At 41.0% G+C, this 20231-nt stretch overlaps 1 protein-coding gene across 2 annotated transcripts in view; it reads left to right on the top strand.

Annotated features, from left to right (window-relative positions):
• Positions 1 to 12078, top strand: part of FAM53A (family with sequence similarity 53, member A) — a 50534-nt gene extending 38456 nt beyond the window's left edge. For both annotated transcript variants that reach the window (XM_009083536.1, XM_009083535.1), the window contains exon 4: positions 10887 to 12078. In XM_009083536.1, coding sequence (XP_009081784.1) covers positions 10887 to 11210 — 324 coding nt within the window. In that variant the 3' untranslated portion in view covers positions 11211 to 12078. The remainder of the gene's footprint in view (positions 1 to 10886) is intronic.
• Positions 12079 to 20231: the final 8153 nt, after the last annotated feature.

The following is a 20231-nucleotide window of genomic DNA, read 5'->3' as shown; positions in this document are numbered from 1 at the left end:
CTCCTTTTGTAAATGGATTCTGTAACAAACGTCTTGCAGATACCTGGAGCTTCTCAAAAGCTGTTCATCAGTGTTGCTTTGCCATACCTGAAATTAGCTTTCTATGTTTATGGTACTTTTCTGTAAGCAATGTGCTAATAAGAGGAGGAGGCAGTTTAATATCTGCTGCAGTTGCTTTTCCTTTCTGGCAAGTTCCTGTATATACAATAAGTATTTGCTGCTGAAAGAGCTAATGAGTACCAGACCAGCTGCATTTGACATTATGAGAAAAGAAAGGGGCCATCTATTGACTCACAATCCAGGTTTCAGCCAGCTGTGGGTATTTTCTTTTTTTTAATTATTATTTATCCTGTCAGAAAATTGGATTATGTTAAAATTATTGGTGATGTTGTTTGCAATACAATACAATATTGAGTTAAGAGCTATGGTTCAGTATATATAGAGTACTTGTAGTTAATGTGCCTAAGCTGCACCAGAGGGTTTAAAGAGAGGTGAGAGCACTTTTCTCAGGTTTTACCATCTGGGTTTTGGCAGGTGGCAGGGGATTAAGTTTTTTTCCCCGTGGTCTAAATTGCAAGAGATGGTGGCTAGCAGAAGTGTTGAGTACTGTTTCATCATTGATATGGGAACTTTTTCCAGATTTCTTGGCAAAAAATGAAATCCCACTGTATTTACTAGAAAAACAAGTTATACCTCTTTGAATACTCGGGGTAATTCTGGGAGAGGGTTCTTTAAATATTCTGTGTTCTTGTAATAACGTGTTAATCAAATAAATAGATTAGTGCATTTTTATGGTACCTTACTGCAAGAAGTTTTAGCTCTGAAACTGGGCTTTGGTTTTCCATTATCTGTTGTGAAACTTCCCTTGCTATTTGACAGTCACTGTGACTTGATGCATCATCATCTAAAAGAGAACAAAACCAAATTGGTTCACTCGAGGCTTTTCTTTGTGGAGAGGTTTATTAAAATCACTTTGAAAAGTCTTAGGTTTAACTGTCACCTTGATTTTGTAGGTCTCACATTGCATAGATCAGTTCCTGCTGCATGTATGTACTGGTGCATAGGTGTGATGAAAGCAAAACAGATGTCTCCAGCCTGTGAAAATGAACTGATTTGGAATTTCTCTACATCAGTGATGTGAATTCTTCCATTATTAGGGTGGGAAATAAAAGCATGTGAACAAGTCAGTTTCGAGTATGTGCAAACTGAAACGTAGTTTTAAGTTCCTGATACAACTTTTAATGGAGTGCAGTTAATAAGCAGATATTTTCTGCATAAGTGATCTGGGAGGTGGTGGTTTAGTGCTAAGGTGAGCTGCATATAATCAAATAGCTCATCTGTTTATATACTTGAAAGTACTTGGTTCTTTATATACTGAGGATGACATGTGCTTTGCAGTAAAACTTAAGTATTGCCAGAAACTGAAATTTAAATAAATGAGACTTCTGACGAGTTTCCTGATTTCAGATTTCATTACAGTAGTAACCATGGGACTAAAACTCAAAGGGCTTTTATGGTATGTGAGGAAGCTTGCAAGCTGAGGGTGGCAAAAACAAGTCCAAGTCTTTAAAACAAAGCATGTGTAATAGATGAATGGATAGCTTTTACAATGTTGCAGCTTTTTCATGCGAGCTCTGATTTTCTTATTAGTTTACTTATTATTATTATTTGTAGAGGAAAACTGAGGCCATACAGCGAGAAGTTGAACTCAGTTTTAGTGTTACCTTAACGCTTTAGGAATTTCAAAGTTGACTCTGCCTTACACAGAAGTTGCATATGCTTTGCTTCTCTTCTGATGTGGTATGATGTATTTTAAAACATGTATTGGTTTTCAGTGCAACTGAAGGATAAGAGGACTTGTTAAAAAAACATACTGAGCCTCAACTGCTGATGTGTTGTCTGCTTTGGTGTTTGAACCAATAAACTTGTCCGAATTGGAGTTATCAAACAGAAGTTTTAGCACAAGTTGACTTAGTGTTAAAAGTGTACAGCAGTCTTGCCACTTGATGTTAGGAACACTTTCAGAGCTACATCACTTCAGAATTGTTCAAAATGCTCCAAAATCAAATAACAAGCTAGAAAAGTGCTGTACATGCACTGTTTGCCTTCAACCTCTGTATTAATTCTGTTCTTTCTAAACAAATGTTTTTTGTTCAACTTAGCTTGTCCCTGGAAATAATTAGTGGCAGGGGTCCACCTACAGTTTGAATTAATGCTCCTGCAAGATTTTAGTGTTAAACTGTGGGTTTTGCATTGAATTGAGCTAAAGATTGATAATAACTCTTGTGCTTTGTGTGTGTATACCCATGCGTGCCTGTGTGTGCTTGTATAACAAGATCTCAAGGCTTTGTTTTGGACTAGTATTACTGTAGTGGAAAATTGGTCTGAAGAAGGGAGAACTGTTCCCAAGCTGATGAGGTTGTGGTTCCCTTTCTCTCCCATCCCCCTTCCATGGCAGAAGTGAACTTTATGGCCCAATTATAGAATCCCTTAAAATGCTAGTTATGATGGAGTGCCAGCATAACCCAATAACATAGGTGAGGCTGACATCTGTCAGTAACTAATGAGGGCAGCCTTGGAATCAGGATTTGGAGTTTAATTCTATAATTTCTTCTAAATTTGTCCCATCATATCAACTTAATATTTGACTTGAGGGTAAAAGGGAAAAAAAACCCCAATGTACAAGAACTTAAAGAGAAGTTGGTACAGGGATGTACTCTGCAACAATCAGTGCATATGTGATTCAGTTGTGGAAGTAATTGTTTGCTGCTCATAGCAAAGTCATGAAGGAATAAGACCTTGGCTAAACTGCTCAGGAATAGAAGTTCTCTATAAAAATAGATGACACATAAGTGGCAGGAAATGAAGCCAATATGGTCATGTTTTGAAGCCACAAGGGTCAGATCCCGTCCTGTGTTACTGTGGTGCATAATCAGTCAACTTAAACCTTGTTACTTGAGAACAGAGTTTGACATGGTTAAAGTGAACTTTGAAGTGAGACTGATTATTGGGAGTTTTGTGGAAGCACAGCTACAGCTTTTCCTCTTCTTGTTAAAATGTATCAACTTAAAAATCAAGAAACCTAGCAAAACTCCTGGGGTTGGAGGTTACTTTTTTGTTTGTTGTTTCAGAGCTGATTGCAGTCTGTTAATTCCTCTGTCAGAGGAATAATACTTCAGACATCAGAAGGCTTTGACTACCCAGGGTGGTCTTTGTTTTTGGATCCTGAATGCTGAACACTGGGAGATGGTACTGCAAGCAATCATAGTCTCGTTAAGCAGTTTTCTTGTACTGTTCCTTTTGAGCATATGTTTGTGCAGGGACGTGTGAGTTGCTCATGTTAATGATGTGTGGTGTTTTTTTATTTTCCAGTTTAAAATGCAGAAAACCAGATACTCCTTTATTCTTGTATGAATTAGATACTATTTAAGTATTTGTAAAATAATCTCATTCTATTATTAATGAAGATAGTAGTATGCATTTTAAGTTGTTTCTTGCTTCCAGAGCCTGTGTTTCTTTTCTGAAAGGAAAGGTAATAATTTTTGAATCAGAAAAGAGGGAATGATTGGCAAAACATGAATCACTTCTGTTGGGAGAGAGCATGTGCTAACATTGTTTCCCTTTGTGTCCTTCTGCTACAAAACCAGATGTGTGTATGCAGACAAATGATGCAGCTGTTTGTTCATCACACCATTGCTCGTTAGTGCTGTTGGCTGATTGGATTTGCCAGACAGAAGCCTCTCAAGCTAGTGCAGCTCAAGCACAGTGGAGTCATAATTCCACATTGTCCAGCTCTTCAGCCTATCTGTAAGGTGAACAAATTTGCTATCCTTGTTAGAGATGTGCTTGGGGAATAGGAAAATAACTAGATGAAGGTGTGCAAAGAGTTATTTCCCTTAAGACAGGGTAAATGCTTTGGTCCTGCAGAGACTCCAGACTGCAGGTGCTGCCAAAGCAAGAACAGAGCAAGAACCTGTCTTTCAGGCCACTCTTTCTGCTCTTTCAGGCCCCTTTTGAGTATTTCTTTTTTTCTTTGGTGCTTCTTTCCCTTTGAGGAAATTTCTGTTCTAATGCATTGGTGCATTTCAGACAAACGCTGTTGCTGTATCTCTTAATTGTCTTATTTGGCTTAATCTTCTTCCTCTCTGGCCCAAGTCTTGTAATGTATTATGCAGCTGAACAAAGCAAATGTCACTATGTTCCACTTTGACACTGTGTTTGATTATCTGCCAGTTCAGAAGAGTTAAATCCACTGTGTGAGCCTCCTCTGTTTTAGTTAATGGAGTAATTCATAGCATCTGTAGGTATTTGTGCTTGTTGGACTGCTACTAAGAATAGCTGAAACTTTTCTGCTTAATTGCATGCAGGTGAAATAGGTCTGATGTTTGTAGAATATAATTCCACATTCTTGCAATAAAAGCTTGCATGATTTATACATACTCAAATAGGAAAGGTAAAAGGTTGCAGTTCACAAATCCACTGAATTAGAAAATCTAAGGGGCCAATATCTTAATTAAAATTCCAAAATTAAACTTCATTTTTAAAATGCAGTTTAATGTTGGCCTGGGTTTTATATAAGGGGAAAATTGCTATATACGTTCACCCTCTTCATGTTAGTATTGGTGTTGAATCATGTTCTTGACTATATTACATTAAGTACTGCATTAACTGACTTTGCTTCCAATTTGTCCTTAAAAGCAAACAAAAGCTAACCCCTGTGATGAATGGTCTCAGACTTGTAGAAAGTGCTAAACCCCAGCACCTGAATTTCCTGCACTAAGCTGCCCCTATCTGACCAAAATTTCATTTATAAAGGAATAATTACAGGATGACAGTAGTGGTTTGGCTGCTTAAATTAATTTTAAACACTTCTAGACTGACAAATGTTTCTTTAATCTGCTGAAATCCCTGCGTTTCTTATGTTACTTAATATTGGGACTTGAGTGCATGTCCACAGTAAGCACGTGAGGGGGCAAGCTGATAGCTCCAGGGAGGCTGTGGATGCTTTCCTCCAGTGTAAAGGAGTAGGTTGCTTTCTGGGTCTGAGGACTGCAGTTCCTGAGATCTCCTGACCCTTGCAGTCTGTGGACTGCAGTGGTGCTCAGGCAGAGAACTGGACCCAAAATCCCTTCTCAATCTTTGTACATTTTGTTTTTCTCACATGTAGACTTTTAACTCTTTTTTTGTGGTTTCTCTGTCATTTCACATGATGAGCAGCCTTGTATTCTTGCCATATCCGAGTATATGTAGACAAACTCAGTATTTCATTCAAATATTTTCATTTCTTTAGTCATATTTTTTCCAACTAATAGCCCTAAATAAAAAGCCAAATGAAATCACGGGTTCTTGCAGCTTATAAACAAAACTTTTAAGGATACTGTTGCATGATTTAGATTGTAAGCATAAAAATCTAGGCCAATAAATAGATCAACTTTCATGGTAGACTACACCAGAAAACTGCATGTTTAAATCTAGAACAGTCTGGCTAGTGGGAGATGAAAGCCTGTTACATCATGATGCTGTTTAGCATCTCATCTGAAATGAGTTGATGTCAGTTTCCTTCTCTTCCTGGGCACCTACATCTAAAAAATTAAAATAATCTTTGAAGATACAGCAGAAACAAAGCACTGAACAACTTTCATTTCAAGTCGTAGCCATATTGCTGTGTGTCAGTTGGTATTGATTTGTAACTAGGTCTTTGGTGTTGCAAATAGGATTTACCTTATTTGACTACAAGAACTGCAGCAGTAATTCTCTCTGGTGGAAGGGATGGTTATTATAGTTCAGTGTCTAATTACATGGCAGAATGCTAGAGGTTGTTTAGTCTCATTCATATCCAATATCCCATGTTTTTTCTGCTTCCTAGCTATGGGTGATGAAATAAACATTGCATTTTTAATACATAAAAGTACAGGCCAAACTTCCTGGGAAATGAGGGATAACTGCAGAGCTACAAAAAGTGAATGTTTGATTTCCAAATGAATTTGAGAGATTCAGTTTTGTCCATGAAGGTGTCAGGAATGTTCTAGGGATTTGATTGTTTCTACATAATACATAAGTAGAAATGTTTTTGTTCGCTAGTTTTTTGACTCAGTGCAAGCAAAATAATTACTGCTCTTTTGATTTTGCTTCAAATGCATAGCTTGAAAATCTGCAATAGTTTTTGACCTAAAGTATTTTCTTGGACTTTTGAATTAAAAAACGTAATGTATTTCTACACCTTTAATTTCTCATTTGAACAGGGAGAAATTCTTTCCCACTTAACTTGCATTTTTAACTCTTAGTGCATTAGCAAGCCTCAAGCATATAACGTTATGGAGAATATTGTTTTCCTCCTGTCAGCACCATTTTGTAGCCATGAAGCAATATTTCTTCTCAACTGCAAGTTTCTTGAAAGCGAAGGTTATCCACGACCACTGAAGTGTTTGCAAAATGTTCAGTGCAATTCAAGACAGAAGAGTCAGAGTCAAATGTCAAGCAATTTACTCTACAGAAAGATTAATTGTTTGATACATTAACACAGCACTTTCCTTACTATTTTTCAGTTTATGCATAGTAGAAGATGCAGGGATTTAGGACTGTGATGGGATTTTTAAAATCTATACAACTAGCTGACATTTCTAGTCATTTAGAGTCAACACTGTGCATATCTCCAACTTGAATTGTCACCGGTGAAGACATTAATGCAAGCAATTAGATGCATGAAGTGAAAATTCAGTTTACAGGGAGGGACACCACATCTGTTTGGTCAGATGTGGTGTCAGGTGATTGTTTCTTCAAGGGCAGTTTTCAATGTGATTCAGTGATCTGCTTAGCACTGTGACAATTCTTAAGGTCCTTCCTGAAGTCTCCCTCCTGGCTTCTTTGAATGAAGTCTCTTCAAATAATGAATTTGTACCATGGTTGGACTTCATTGTTGCTGAGACTCAACTATGACCTCTTTGGATATAGGTTGGTGGTCGAGACATGAACACATGCTGTTTGTGGCAGTTCTGATCTGAAGCTTAACTGTGAGTTGCCATTGGTAAAGGTATTTTTTTTTGAGCCAGTATGACTAATCTATACGAAATATAAGGAAGTGAAGAAAGGACCTTTGAAGCTCTCAAAGGGAGAAGTGCAGCCCATCCAACTTGCTCCATCTCCATCAACTGGCTAGGTACAGGGGAGAAGCAAAAAAAGCCACATGCTGCTCCATGCTTGGGCTCTGCCACTCTGGTGTTTTACTCTTGAACTGAATACTGATACTCCAGGAAATTTCAGGATCTCCTCATGATGAGGACCACTGCACCATCGATATCTTTCATACCCCTGGTAGAGAGACCCTAACAGTCAAGAAATCCTGTGTGCCACTGTGTGTTAAAGGAACATGTCTTGTGTTGTGCCATCATAGGCAAAAGTCTCCGGATGGGACAGAAAGCAAAGCAAGATAACTAGACCTAATTAGTCTGAATTCCCTCTCTTCCTAAGCCTATGACTTCAGGGAGCAGCCCATCCTGTTGTGGTGAGAAGTACTAGGATGGGGTCAGGGCTTTTGGTGGTTTCAGGCTTCCTCTGCTCCTCACTGTGTGCCAGCTGCTGCAGCTGCACCTCTTCAGAGCAGCTGTATCTTCCACCCCCACTCAAAACTGACAGGAGTATGATGGGGTATGGGGGAGAAGCATGAGAACTGCTGCTCCCATTATACACTAGGTTTTCATGCACATAAATGTCTTATTTCTTCCTTGACTACTGTAGCAAATGCTCTAGTTTTGTTAGTAAAACAAAAACAACCTTTTTATTGCTTCTTATATTTGGAAAGTGATGTATTAGGGGTTTCTGAACTGGAGGTTTAGTAAAGAGTACAGACATTAGCTTCCTTTCAAGCTGCTCTGGGCCTTTCTTGTTTGCTTTGTATGGCAAGGGTCTAGAGAGATTTCTTTTATTTCCTTCCCCACCATTGTTTTTGGTACAGAGTTGGGTTTTTTCTTAATATTCAGACATTTTATCGCCTCACTTCTTTTAAAACTCTGAGGTTCTTTTTCTTTTTTTTCCCCCATCACACAAAAGAATACTTTTAGCTGATTGAGTTCTATCCATTGCCAACTGTGGACTCTTTTGTCTTGCTAGTCCAGCATCCTTTATAAAATGAGGACCATTGAGCAAGTACTCGCAGGCTCCCCACTGAGCACAATTGTGCTTGAAAGGTGTGGTACTGTACCAGTGTAACGTGGAAAGCAGCAGTTCAGAGGGCCTGAATGCATTGCAATTTCTACCTTTTGCTTTGTGAAAGAAACGGGATTGTGCTGTGAGATAATAAATCCACCTATTTTTAGTTGGGTGAGGTTGTGACAAGTGGGTGAACAAAGAACCAGTTGAATGCACTTGCTGTTGTGTTGAAACCGGCTAAAAGTTCCCATTCAAGTGGTTTCAGCACAGTACAGCTAACAGGCAATTTTCCATTTATGTACACAAACCTTCTAGAAAGACGGCTGTGTGGTTGGATTAATTTCTAGCAGTAAATTGGGGAAAAATAAAAAGATATTTTGAAGGGGGACTCAGGAATTCCTTTATGAAACATTGAAAGCAGAACATTCAAAGCTTTTCTTTATTTGGTTCTTTCCTTCCCAGTGCCTACTATAACATTTAAGGAACTGAAAATATTGTCCCCTATATGGAGATAACAGGGTGAACAGGGTGTGTTCTCTTTCAAAACTATGAGATTAGATTTAGGATTAAAATATCCTTTAACTTTTTTTACTTTCAAAATACACTGGTTTGTTTTTAAGTAAATATAAAAGAAATTCGTACCTCTTAGTCATGGGAAGGAACTCAAATGTTTGTACTTGAATAAGCTACAAGTGAGCTATACAGAATGTTTTGAAAACAGGAATGCATTTTATACCAAAACTGTTTTCATAGGGGTGTGAAATTTGGAAATAGAAATCTTTTTGGTCATGCAGTGTTATCCACCTTGTCAATGCTAGTCACATGCAAAACTGGATATGGGTTTTGACCATGGCTAACAAAGGCTTTGAATTCCTCCTGACAGAACTATGGCCAACAGTTTGTTGTTTGTTTTTTTTCTCAAAGCTGATCTCAGAGGTGTATAAATCAGCTCCTAAATGGGATCTTGTTTGTCTGTTCAAGCAAACTCGATTATCCCTTACAGATCCTTCTGGCCTGAAGTGTATGACTTCTTAAATAATCATCTAATGTGTAGCATAAGGTATGAAAGTTGTTTGAGCAAGAGAAGAGCATTACAAACCTCTGATCAGTAGTGAAGTGTGTTGCACTGATGTGTTTTCATGTGGTGCAGGCTTGGGGAATACTTCTGCAGTGTCTTATCTATGGAGGGGTAGCAATGATGGGGAGCCACCATCCCATCCTCATGCCTCAGCCTACTTGTGCTGTGATTGAGTTCCAAAACGTGTGCTCTGATTTTCACCTTTACCTAAGTTTTCCCTCAAACGAACTTTCTATGTAGATTTGATGTAGGTGTGTCTAAGGAACTGTATGAACTTGCAGCATGGCAATGGGCTTGTCTGTAACATCAACCCTAAGGGGTCAGGCAAATCCCTTCACCACAGTGAGGCTTCCTCTCTCTTATCCAGTTGTATACATGCAGGACTGACTAATTCAAATTTCTTATGAATTTGTGAAGTTTTGTTTAAAACATACCCAAAGATACTCATAAGCTGCTTATGTGGGTGCTGATGTGCGTTGGTGCAGTCGGAAGATTACGCAGTGCTCTGTAAGAGCATCTGGAATACAGCATACTAGGAGTGTTGCAATGTTCCTATTTCAAATAAACAAATATAAAATACTTATGAAATGACAAATTAGGGGAGGAAGCTGGAAATGGGTGTGAAAGTTGGTCTTGTTCCCTGTGGATCTAACTTGCAATAAAATGATTGCCGTGTGTGAGACTAGAGTCACTTAACCAGGAAGATACTGAAAACTAGCATAACTTTATTCTCCTGTCCACACTGCTTTTGAGAGGAGCCCTGGCTATTTTACCTTCCTCTCATTGTGTGCTTGTATGAGGCAGAATTTAGAAGTTCCTCTCTTGTTAAAACTTAAGATCTGCTGCCTATGTTTCTGATTTTTCTTAAATGCACTCTTCTGCACTCTAGTCAAGGATCCCTTGATGAGGGAGGAGGAACTTCATGAGGAGCTAAAACATTTTATTCCTTTATCTGTTGGACAGAGGTAGCAAGCACATTTACTAAGTTTCTTTTCTTTTTCCTATATATAACTAAAGGTCAGTACTCCTCTGTTTTTAATGCACATTTAATTTAAACAGAATTGTTTTAGTTTCTGAGCTCTTGTTCAGATACCACCCAACTGAAAGACAAACTAAGTGTGGAGCAAGATGCTCCCAGTAGAAGATGCTGGGGATCCTTCTGCTTTGAGGTTACCCAAATGTGCCAGTTGCCTTACTGACTCTGGCTGAGGTGATGCCTAAGGGCTCATTGTCTGCACCCTTGGGAACTTGGAGAAATTAATTGTTGACTAGGCTGCAGTGCAGCTGTCTGACCTAGATGCTGATGTTACCAAATGCTCTGCTCTGGATTTGCCAGAAACCTAATACAGCAAACTGTGCTGCATCTCTACTTCCTCATGTAGTTGACCAAAACTAGGGTTTTGGATCTTTGTGTAAGAAAACAGGACTAATAGTTTTTCTCACAAACGGGAATCTGCATAGGCAAAGTATCTGTGCAAAACCAGACTGTGTAGTAAGTAAATGCTGTTCTTTTTCCTTCATGCCACTTGTTTCCAGGATTACTTTAAACGCGTGGCACTCTGAGTACATACTCTCAAACCATTCAAGAATTCGAGGAATTTATTCCGCTCCTCCTGGAAGTCATGATTAATATATTCATGGTTTCTTTTTTTTTTTATTGCAGACTTTAAAAAATTCCAAAAGTCTTTGCTCCCTTGACTATGAAGATGATGATGATGACACACAAATGAAGACAATTGTGTCATCCCCCTGTGACTCAAATGATCTTATGAACATCATCACCCCTGGGTCCAGCCCGATGAAGGAACAGCTGGATGAAGTAAGGCATCACGGGTCTTGCCAAGGTAGCTTCAAAACAAGGGATTACAAGAAAGCAGCTGCAGTATGTGAAAGCGACGAGGACACGAGTGATTGTGAGAGCACTGAAGAAGGCATCTTTCCTCTAGACTGTGGGGACTTGGACCTAGAGCAGATTGAAAACAACTGAGACTCCGAGTCGTGTGCTAGAATCAGAATTGTTCTAAATTAAAGTGATAGAGGATTACCTTTGCCATGCATAATCCATGTCCCTGAATCTCTGTATTGCCTATCTTGGGGCCTGTGTTAGAAGAAATATTTCAGGTGGGGGAAAAACGTGAACCATTGTTACCTGTTTAGTCTATTGGTCAATACGTGGATGACAACACAAAAGTAGGAGGTTAAATGTTATTTTGAACATTATGGAATAATTTTGATTAAAAGTTTCCTAACAGATATTTTGCATTTTTATGGCTTTTACAGTTCTGGAGAAAAAGCATCTCTATTTTGAAATGAATTTTCAGAAGGGCATTCTATAAAACTAAATCTGTCTACAGTGATTCTGGTGCGGGTCTATGTTGCTTTTGTTAAAGAGCTTAATGTGAAAAGTGAATTGCATAATGAAATTGGTAATAAACCTTCAGATAGAACTCTTAAATATCTGGTTGACAACTGGTCCAAAATACTTAACTGCCATCGTTGACAGTGTTTGGTTAAAAAACCAACAACTTCATGACATGTACAAATGTTCTTTTCATACATTCAGGACTTTTTGATCAAAATATGGTAGTGACCTTAAAGGTTAACGTTTTCCATTATTTTACTACTTGAATTGTTTTCTAGCCTGAAGCAATGCTAATTTAGGTGGGCTAAAACTGCAAGTAGTTGCTCACCTACTTGGTCATTATGTTTTCTGTGGTTCAAAAGAATGTACAACAAGAGCACTTGAACTTTTAGACAGGGACTTTGTAATGATCAATTCCCCAGGAGGTGATCCCTTCAGCAATACTAGAAGGAAAATAGTCCTTGAATTAAATAAAATGACATTTTGCTTTGCACTTGTGTCTGCTTATGAATTTTACTAGTGGAAAATGTGTAGTCTGAGACAGATTCCTGTAATGTGATACTTATGTGCAGAATTGGGTGGAGGGGGAGGGCAGATTGCTGGTCAGCTGAAATGAAAGTGACATCAGGTTTGTCTGGAGGGCTGAGGAATAACTCATGCTGGATCCCCAAAGTGTGTCTCAGTGATTACATACACTGTGTAATCATCTCAAAGGTAATACTGCATTCATTGCAGCCTATTGCAACACACATTTATTTTGTTAGTTCAGCTACAATAAGGAATTTCCTGAACAAGGGCAAAATTGATCTTGAAATGGTTTTAAATTGGATAGAAATGTGGAAGCTTAGATTATGACATCAAATGTATCATGTTAGTGTGCTTAAATGAGCCAACTCCTACTGTAACTTGTGCCATAAAACCAAAATACAGTAACCTATTTAAATTCAGCTAATGGAATGTGACAAAAAAAACCCAAAACCAAAACCAACTTGAGGCATATGCTGAAGGCTGCAGCAAGGTCTGACACAGGATCCAGCCTTGTGGTTAGGGTCAGCCTTTGGTCATAAAGGGAATCAGCCTTCAATTACTGAACCTGTGTACATAACTTGGGACCTATACAAAATTTTTAAAGTTAGGGTAGTCAGTAAGAAGCTCTAAACTTCAATTTCCTGCTCTTATGGCTCCTACTGCATATCCAACTACGAGTGGCAGTGATCTGTGATACTGATAGGGGTATACAGGCATAGTGAGGTGCAAGAACACTGCAGACCCTTGTTGGGTTCTTGATATGGTCCTGTATATTGTCTGGGAGAAGTGCAGCTGCTCACTGTTGACAAAAATTGTTCTCCTTTTTCCAGATTGGTAAATAAAGGAGTTGCTGTTGGAGCAAAAATTTGGGTTCCTTCAAAAGCTCCTGTTAACAGTGTCTCACCCCAGAGGTACTTGCTTTGGGATAATACAGAGCATACAGATGGTGGCATACACATCCATACAGTTATTTGGAATAATCTTATGTGACTGAGTATTGCTATTCCTGGCACTTCCTCAAGAAACAGATACTTGAAGAAGTAGCAAGTGAGGTACAGCCATTTCCCCTCATGGATAGATGGGAAATGTCCTGTAGGGTGGTGATCAGACACTCTGAGGAATGGAACAACTCACCTTGCTCCTGGACTGCAATTCCTACTTGCAGAACTACATTTCTCTTTGTGCATTCTTCTTGATTGAGCAATAGAGGTAAGTAAAATTGAATCGGCTTTGATGCAGGATTATAGCAAAGGCCAATAGTACAACTGGGATCACTTAAAAGCTAATTTACTTATTTGAAAACACTAGTTAAAAGTGTAATGGCAGGGAATGAGAAACCTAATGTGGCAATCCGTTTAGCTCTTTCTCCCCCCAAGGAAGACAAGCTCCTGGAAGAAGTAAAAGAAGAAAATACCTCAGAAGGCATGAACAGAAGGAGGTTAAGATGTGCACTGTCAATGAAAAAATAAGAGCTAAAGCTATTAATAAAAAGATGATGATAAAGCAAAGGCCAAGTAGACAACCACATAATGTTTGTTCTAGCTCTGAAATGTGGTCTGGCTGTGGTCTCAGTAAATTGACTTCTCTGGCCTCAAAGCTAAGGTTCTACACTTACCTCTTGTAGGTGCCCTGTTTTCAGTCAACACAAAGCCAGATTCCTGCCCAGACCCTTGGGGTAGGAAGGGATTTCCCAAGGGGAGGTACAGATGTATTTACTTAGGGAAACATGGGACTGTTAGAACTCTAAATAGGAAACAAAACAAACAGAAAGGAGTGGGTTTGGATACTGAAGAACAAGTTTCATGACAGTAGGAAGTAGTAATTATCTAGTTTAGGCTTGTATTAGTGGGTGACAGGAAAATAAGCAGTTGAACAGCTGTGCAGTGACACTGCAAATGAAGAAATCTCCTGGAAGGAATCTGTGCACTTCATCTGCAGATGCCAGTATAATCCCTCATGAGAACCAACAGCAAAAGGAGTTGTTGGTTAGAACTTCAGATGGGGCAGGCTTGGGCCTTGCATCCCCCATAAGCCCTGAAGTCCTACTCTGAAAGAAAATCACCGATGATGAATTCAGCAGCTTTGCACTTGCTTATGGGATAAAATTTGTAGTAGCTGGTGGGCAAATACAGGAGGTGGTTTTCAAGAAGGGAAAACATGATTTCAGAGATTGAATTGTATTTGGAAGCAGGCTGAGCAAGGCTGTAAGCAGCTCTGCTCTGGGAGTGGTTTCTTTCCATCTTGCACTCAGTGTCAGAACGGAAGACTGTGTTGCATGAGGCTGTGGGAGTTGCTCTAGGTCACTTATCTTTCATTTTTATTAGCAACCTGGATAACAAATAGTATGCATGTTAAATCTGCAGTCAACAGGAAGCTGGACAGATGTGAAAGATAAGATAGGGCTAGAAATCAAAATGGTCTTGACAATTTGTAGAAATGGTTGCAGCAGGAAGGAGATGGTGGGGAAAGACAAGTGAGGCACTAAATTTAGGTAGGGTTAAACAACTGCACAGATTCAGAGTCATGCCAGCTAGTAAGCAGTTTCAGATAAAGGATCTGACTGTCCTGATAGTGGTAGAAAAGCAAGCTTCAGTCTGGGGTTCACAAATGGTGATGCATTTGGCGAGACTCAAGATAATCCTGTGCTTCACAGGAGCACCTGTAAGTATTTAACTTGAGACACCGCACTTAATGGAGAGTAGCATGACTGATATCTTGGAAACGTGCAAAAAGGCACTTGTGAGAATGCACTGAAAACTCAGCTAGAAATCATATGGTAGATGGGGCTAAAGTTGTAGCTAGGATGAGTGATAGTTTCTTCTAAAGCCAAGTATAAAAAAATAAGGATAGAGAGTCACTGAACAGACGTGTGGAGAGCTGGTAGTAGCTGTTCACAAATGGAGATCTGTTAAAGCAAGCATCTGTCAGGAGCAATAGCTGTGTTTCAGCTTGCTTTGGGGCAGGGGAAAAGGCTGGCTGACTTTCTGCAGTCCTTTCCCATCCCATTTTCCTTTGGATCTGTGCAGCTTGCATCTCTGAACAAGCCTAAAAGTTTCAAGGTGAGTAACTGCTAGAGGAAGAGGAGTTGAGGATAAGGTGGCAAGGAGAGCACTCTGGAGCAGAGTAGGCAGTCCCAGGGCAAGGTTCAACTGTGGTCTGTAGATCCTGCTCAGAGCTGACATTGTTAGAATGTAGGCCCCTATGGTGTAAGTTTGGGCTAAATCATCTTTCAGAAAGACATGAGTACATATTTCTCTGCATCCAGGTCCATTCTGAGTGGGTGGTGCCTAGGGATTTTACTTTTACTTTCGAATCACAGGTAAAGATGCTGCTTACCTGTTGGTGTAAAGCTGGGCTGTGCAGTACCTTTGGAAACACATGGATTTGTTGGAAAGCCCTCAGTGGTGGTTGGCAGATGCCGCAATGATTTTTCTCAATCTGTTCCCTGTGTTTATTTTGCAAACTACACATTGTTTGTTTTTAAAAGTACGGGAGTACAGATCTGTGTGCTTGCACAGTGAGCTCTCACAGCAGGACTCATCCTCTTGCTAGGAATCATCCAGTGCTGCTCAGCAGATCACCTGGGATGTTTGCTTCAAGGTCTTGTCATTAAAAGAGGTAAGACAGCTGTGCTGGTGGCACATGTTATGTGTGCTCACCCTGCAGAGGACCTGGTCCAGGAGCTGCAGGCTGCCACTTCCACCACATCTCTGTCCCTTTTCGTCAGCATTATAAAGGGACAAGCATCAAATAGTCAGGATCTGGGGCCCTGCTGCAGTGGCTGCTTGTCCTTGGACCCCTCGGTGGAGCTTATTAGTTGTTTAATGCACACAAAATGCAGTTTTAGTGGAGCGTTGCTGCCATATGCTGAGCAGCCCATTCTGGTGTGTTTTCAAAGTGGGTTTTGACATCAGTTGTTTTGGAGTTTGTGTGTAATTAACATCATCCAAGTTGCTGCTCCCACCACCATCTGGTCAGCTCAATAGTCACTGGCTTGCTGAAAGCTGGTGTTTACTAGGAGAAAATGAGGCTACTTTCACTCTCTGCAGCTTATTGGACCCATCAGCAGTACTGCCTTTATGGTTTTGCAAAGTGACTTTGAGATCTATGCTATGAGTGCTTTGAGCCAGGGAAGTATGGCATGAACTCTGTGGAGACAACTGTAAAGCTTCTTTAGAGCAGGCATTTCAGTTCTTAAACCCTTTAAAACTCAAACCATAAGTTTGAATGTTTCATGATGCCTCAATTTGGACAAAGAGCTGTGGTCTCCTGATTCAGGTGAGCTTGTCTGATGTGAGTGGTGATGCGAATTGGAAGTGAGGGCTATTCTGTAGACTACTCAAAACTTGTGTCCCACTTGCCAAAACAGGCTTGGCTGAATTCCTCCATGCAGCAGTGTGGAGTGAGGACATGTTCCCAGAGCACTCAGCTATGGATTGGGGTGACGTTCAACTGCCCCAGCTGCCTGATTTTTATCTTTGATCTTCCTTACTTCATCTTAAAGCTACTCTGTGTCAGGTCGGGGTTTGAGACACTGAACAGGTTTCTGGAAGTGTCAGAGCTGCAGCTCATGACTAGGTAGCTACAGCAAGGGAAAGGTCAGTGCTGTAATTCTTGTTTGTGATGTATGGGGTGGGATTGCTCATCAAAATACAGGGCTGGTCACATCTCAGGGAAGCAGATATTCCTCAAAATCCATTCTCATATAATCCCAGGCAGAAGAAGAGGGACATTTTGGAAAAGAGAGATAGAGGATGGCCCTGTACTGTCTGCAACTTTTGGTTTTTTTGCAGCTAATGAGGCCTCAGTCCAGCATTCAACAACCTGGTTTTGCTGTGTGACTCTGCTTCATCCTCCCAATAGCTCTTTCGATGCACTGAATGTGATGTGTTCCCATGGAAGATGTAGCATGTTGTTACATGAATGAGGACTCTTGCCTAATGCAGAAAGGTGCATGAGAGTGAACTACAGGTCTGCAGGCAGCCTTGCAGGTGCTATTTGCTAATTCTGAGGGACTTTGCAATTTTCAGCACCTTCTAGCACATAGTTTTAAAAACAACAAGAGATGAAAATACACTGATTGTCCAGATTTGGTCAGTAGCATTGTCATGGCCTTAAGACCTTTGTAAATCCTACAAGGTGCAGCTGAGGGAGCTGGGGGTGATTAGCCTGGAGAAACAGGCTGAAGGGAGTCCTTATTGCTCTCTACAACTACATGAAAGGAGGTTGTAGCCAGGTGGGGGCTGAGCATGTAAATTTAGCCCATAAGTAGGGAAGAACCAGGACTGTAAGTCTTACTAGTGCATACACAAAGCTATCTAAACCTTGAACTCCTGAAGACATGTATCTTGCACAGTAGGAGCTGTTCAGAATGGTAGCAGTGTCTAGAGGCTCTCAGACAGGAAAAGAGTGATTTCTAAATGTTGAGGTTTTTTCCCTAATTTGTCTAATGCTGCATTTTCACAGATTCTGGTATTCAGAGTTACACCTGTTCCTAAATCCTCATGCAAATGGTAACATCCAACCTCATTTCCACACCCTTCTTTCAACTTTCCTCACACTGAGGGCTCTGCCCAAATGTATCTATTTTCATTCTTTCTGCAGGAGTGTTTGTATATCTGAACAAACTGAATTGTTGGTGAGGGGCTGAGTCAGGTGCACCTCGAGTACCACTGTGGCTCCCCAGCACAGAAGATGCCTGGGTGGGGAGAAAAGCCTGAATATGCAAGTGGAGTGAGCCAGACGTGGGGACAAAAGGGTGGTATAATCCATTTTGCCAATGGCCAGCTGTTCTGCTGAGGGGCTGCCTCACTCCCCGCATGGATAGTTATGCAAATGGAGAGGGGCACTGGAAGGCAGCTGGGCCACCAGCCGAAGTGGTAAGCTGGGCTTTGTAACCCAGGCTTGCCCATTAGGCTAGTCCTTGCATGTGCCCACAGTGCTCTGGGATAGGGTTTGCATTTGCCTGCTGAAACTTCACCTTTGGCCCACTGAGGCATGCATGAAAGCTATGAATTCTTTAAGGGACAAATTCTGGATCGCCAAGGTCAGTGCAATTGCCTTGGTAAAGCAGGGTGGGTGACTCCCCTGCCCATGGCCCTGCTCCTCCTCCCTTCTACCCTCATCTCTTTGGTGCAATAAGGAAAATTTTGTCTGAAACTGGTCATGGGGGTCTGAAAAATTGTGATGGGACTGGATGGGATGGGACATCAGCCTGTATGTCCTCTGTGGTGTCCATGGTGAGGACTGAGCTGAAATAGGGTGGGATGACTCACAGACCTATTACAAAGGCCCCTTCCTTCCTCCCTACCTGTTTCCAGAGCTCTCTCAGCCATGAGAGCTGAGAGACAGGAGGGCAGCAGGAGTGATGCCCTACATGAGAGCAGGTGGGAGCACAGGAGGCTGTGGTAGGAGACTGTGCAAGGGCAATGCAACACTGCACTGTGTGCTGGCACAGGCACCTGCAAGAGCAGAGCCTGCAACCTGGTGAACATGCTGGTCTCTCTTTAACCTTGTCCACTGGGCTCTGGCCCTCTTGTGGGCCTGCTGGCTCCCTGTCAGTCATTGTGCTTCTCATCCCTTGCCAAACACACACTGGTGCCTGGGAGTGCTCTACTTTGAAGCTGATGGCAAAAGCTCTCCAGAGCTGCACACTGTGGGTGGATGCATTGCACCAGCACCTCTCTCACCTTGCAACTGCACCTGTGTGTTTGTGAAACACATAGGTACTGTAAAAGTTGTTCCTGGAAAGCACTCCATGTGTCCACACTGACATCAAAACCCCGATCATGGTGTGATGGGTGGCCCAAGGGCAGGATACAGGGATGCTCTGCCATCGGTGCAGCCAGACCACCAGACTCAAGGAATTCAGCACCCTTCTTTTGGGCATAGGTGGGAGTGAGGCTGGAAAAACATGATTGGCAATTTATCTGGCTGAAGGCCAAGCACTTTTTCAGGTGTTGAAATACACCCCTGCAAACTTTGAACTACAATTAGTCATGCAAATCTTTTGGCTCTTGAATGTTTAACTACATTGTGTAGAAAGGGGGAGTCAGGAGGAACAGGCAGGTAGTGGGGATTCATGGGGGGCTGGGGAAAAGCTGCTCATCATGGTGAGATGTTTGTGGGGAAGGCAGGTTGTCTTGGATGGGAAAGTCAGATATATACAGATGGATTTCCAAAACCAATGGAAAGTAGCAGACCAAGGATAAAAAGAATGAAAGACTACTACCTCTTAAGACATTGAACCAAGTTCGAGTAGTGCAACTCTCAGAGTAATTTATTGCACTTGGCAGCAGCATTGGCTCCTTCTAGCAACACTTTCAGGTGTGTAGTGAACCTTATTCTCCCATAGTCTTCCTATCCTAAATGCTTGAGTAACCTGATGCATCTTTCAGATTCTCTCTATGCCCTGCTGGGGAGAAACTCAATGAAGCAGTGGCAAAACATGAAGAAAAGTCTCACCATCATCAGCAGAGAAGAGGTGTCTTCCCCAAAAAGAACCTTTTTGGCTCATTGGGTGTTTGACCCCTGACTCATTTTGCATCTCTCTCTCCACCAGAAAGTCAAGTGCTTCTACCAAAGATAATACTTTAGACAGCTTTTACTGTCTAATTTTAATGCCTTTTACAAGTAGTCCACCTGAAAACATAACTAATTCCTATGGAGATAGTCCAGGCTATTGGGAAATAATGTGTCTACTGTCTGGTAGATTGTTGAGTGTTTTTAGTAAAAAGTATTTAGTATCACAATTAGTTCCCTTTTTCAGTCTCTCCCTTGCAATGAAATGGAAGGTCTGATTAGTGGAGAAATCCAGCACCTCCCCCATGAGGTTTAAGTGATTAGATGAAGGAAATTCATGACTGTAGTATGTCCTGGCCTAGAAGCTCCATGCAGCAGTCTGTGCTTTCCAGGTTGGGAGCAATCCAGCCTCCTGGCCATCATATTTTTATCCAGCAGGGATAGAAATATGCTTATTTTACTGACAACAGGACTGTCAGGATGATTCTGGGCTGTGGACAACAAGGGAAGACCTCCTCCAAGAAGATGTGCTTTCCCAATTACACCTTCTTAGACACTACAATGCCAATGCCCACAATTTTAATTACTTTCTTGTAC

This window comes from Acanthisitta chloris, unplaced genomic scaffold (assembly GCF_000695815.1).
Source record: "Acanthisitta chloris isolate BGI_N310 unplaced genomic scaffold, ASM69581v1 scaffold15381, whole genome shotgun sequence".
NCBI classification, from domain to species: domain Eukaryota; kingdom Metazoa; phylum Chordata; class Aves; order Passeriformes; family Acanthisittidae; genus Acanthisitta; species Acanthisitta chloris.
This window is presented reverse-complemented; position numbering and strand designations above follow the sequence as displayed.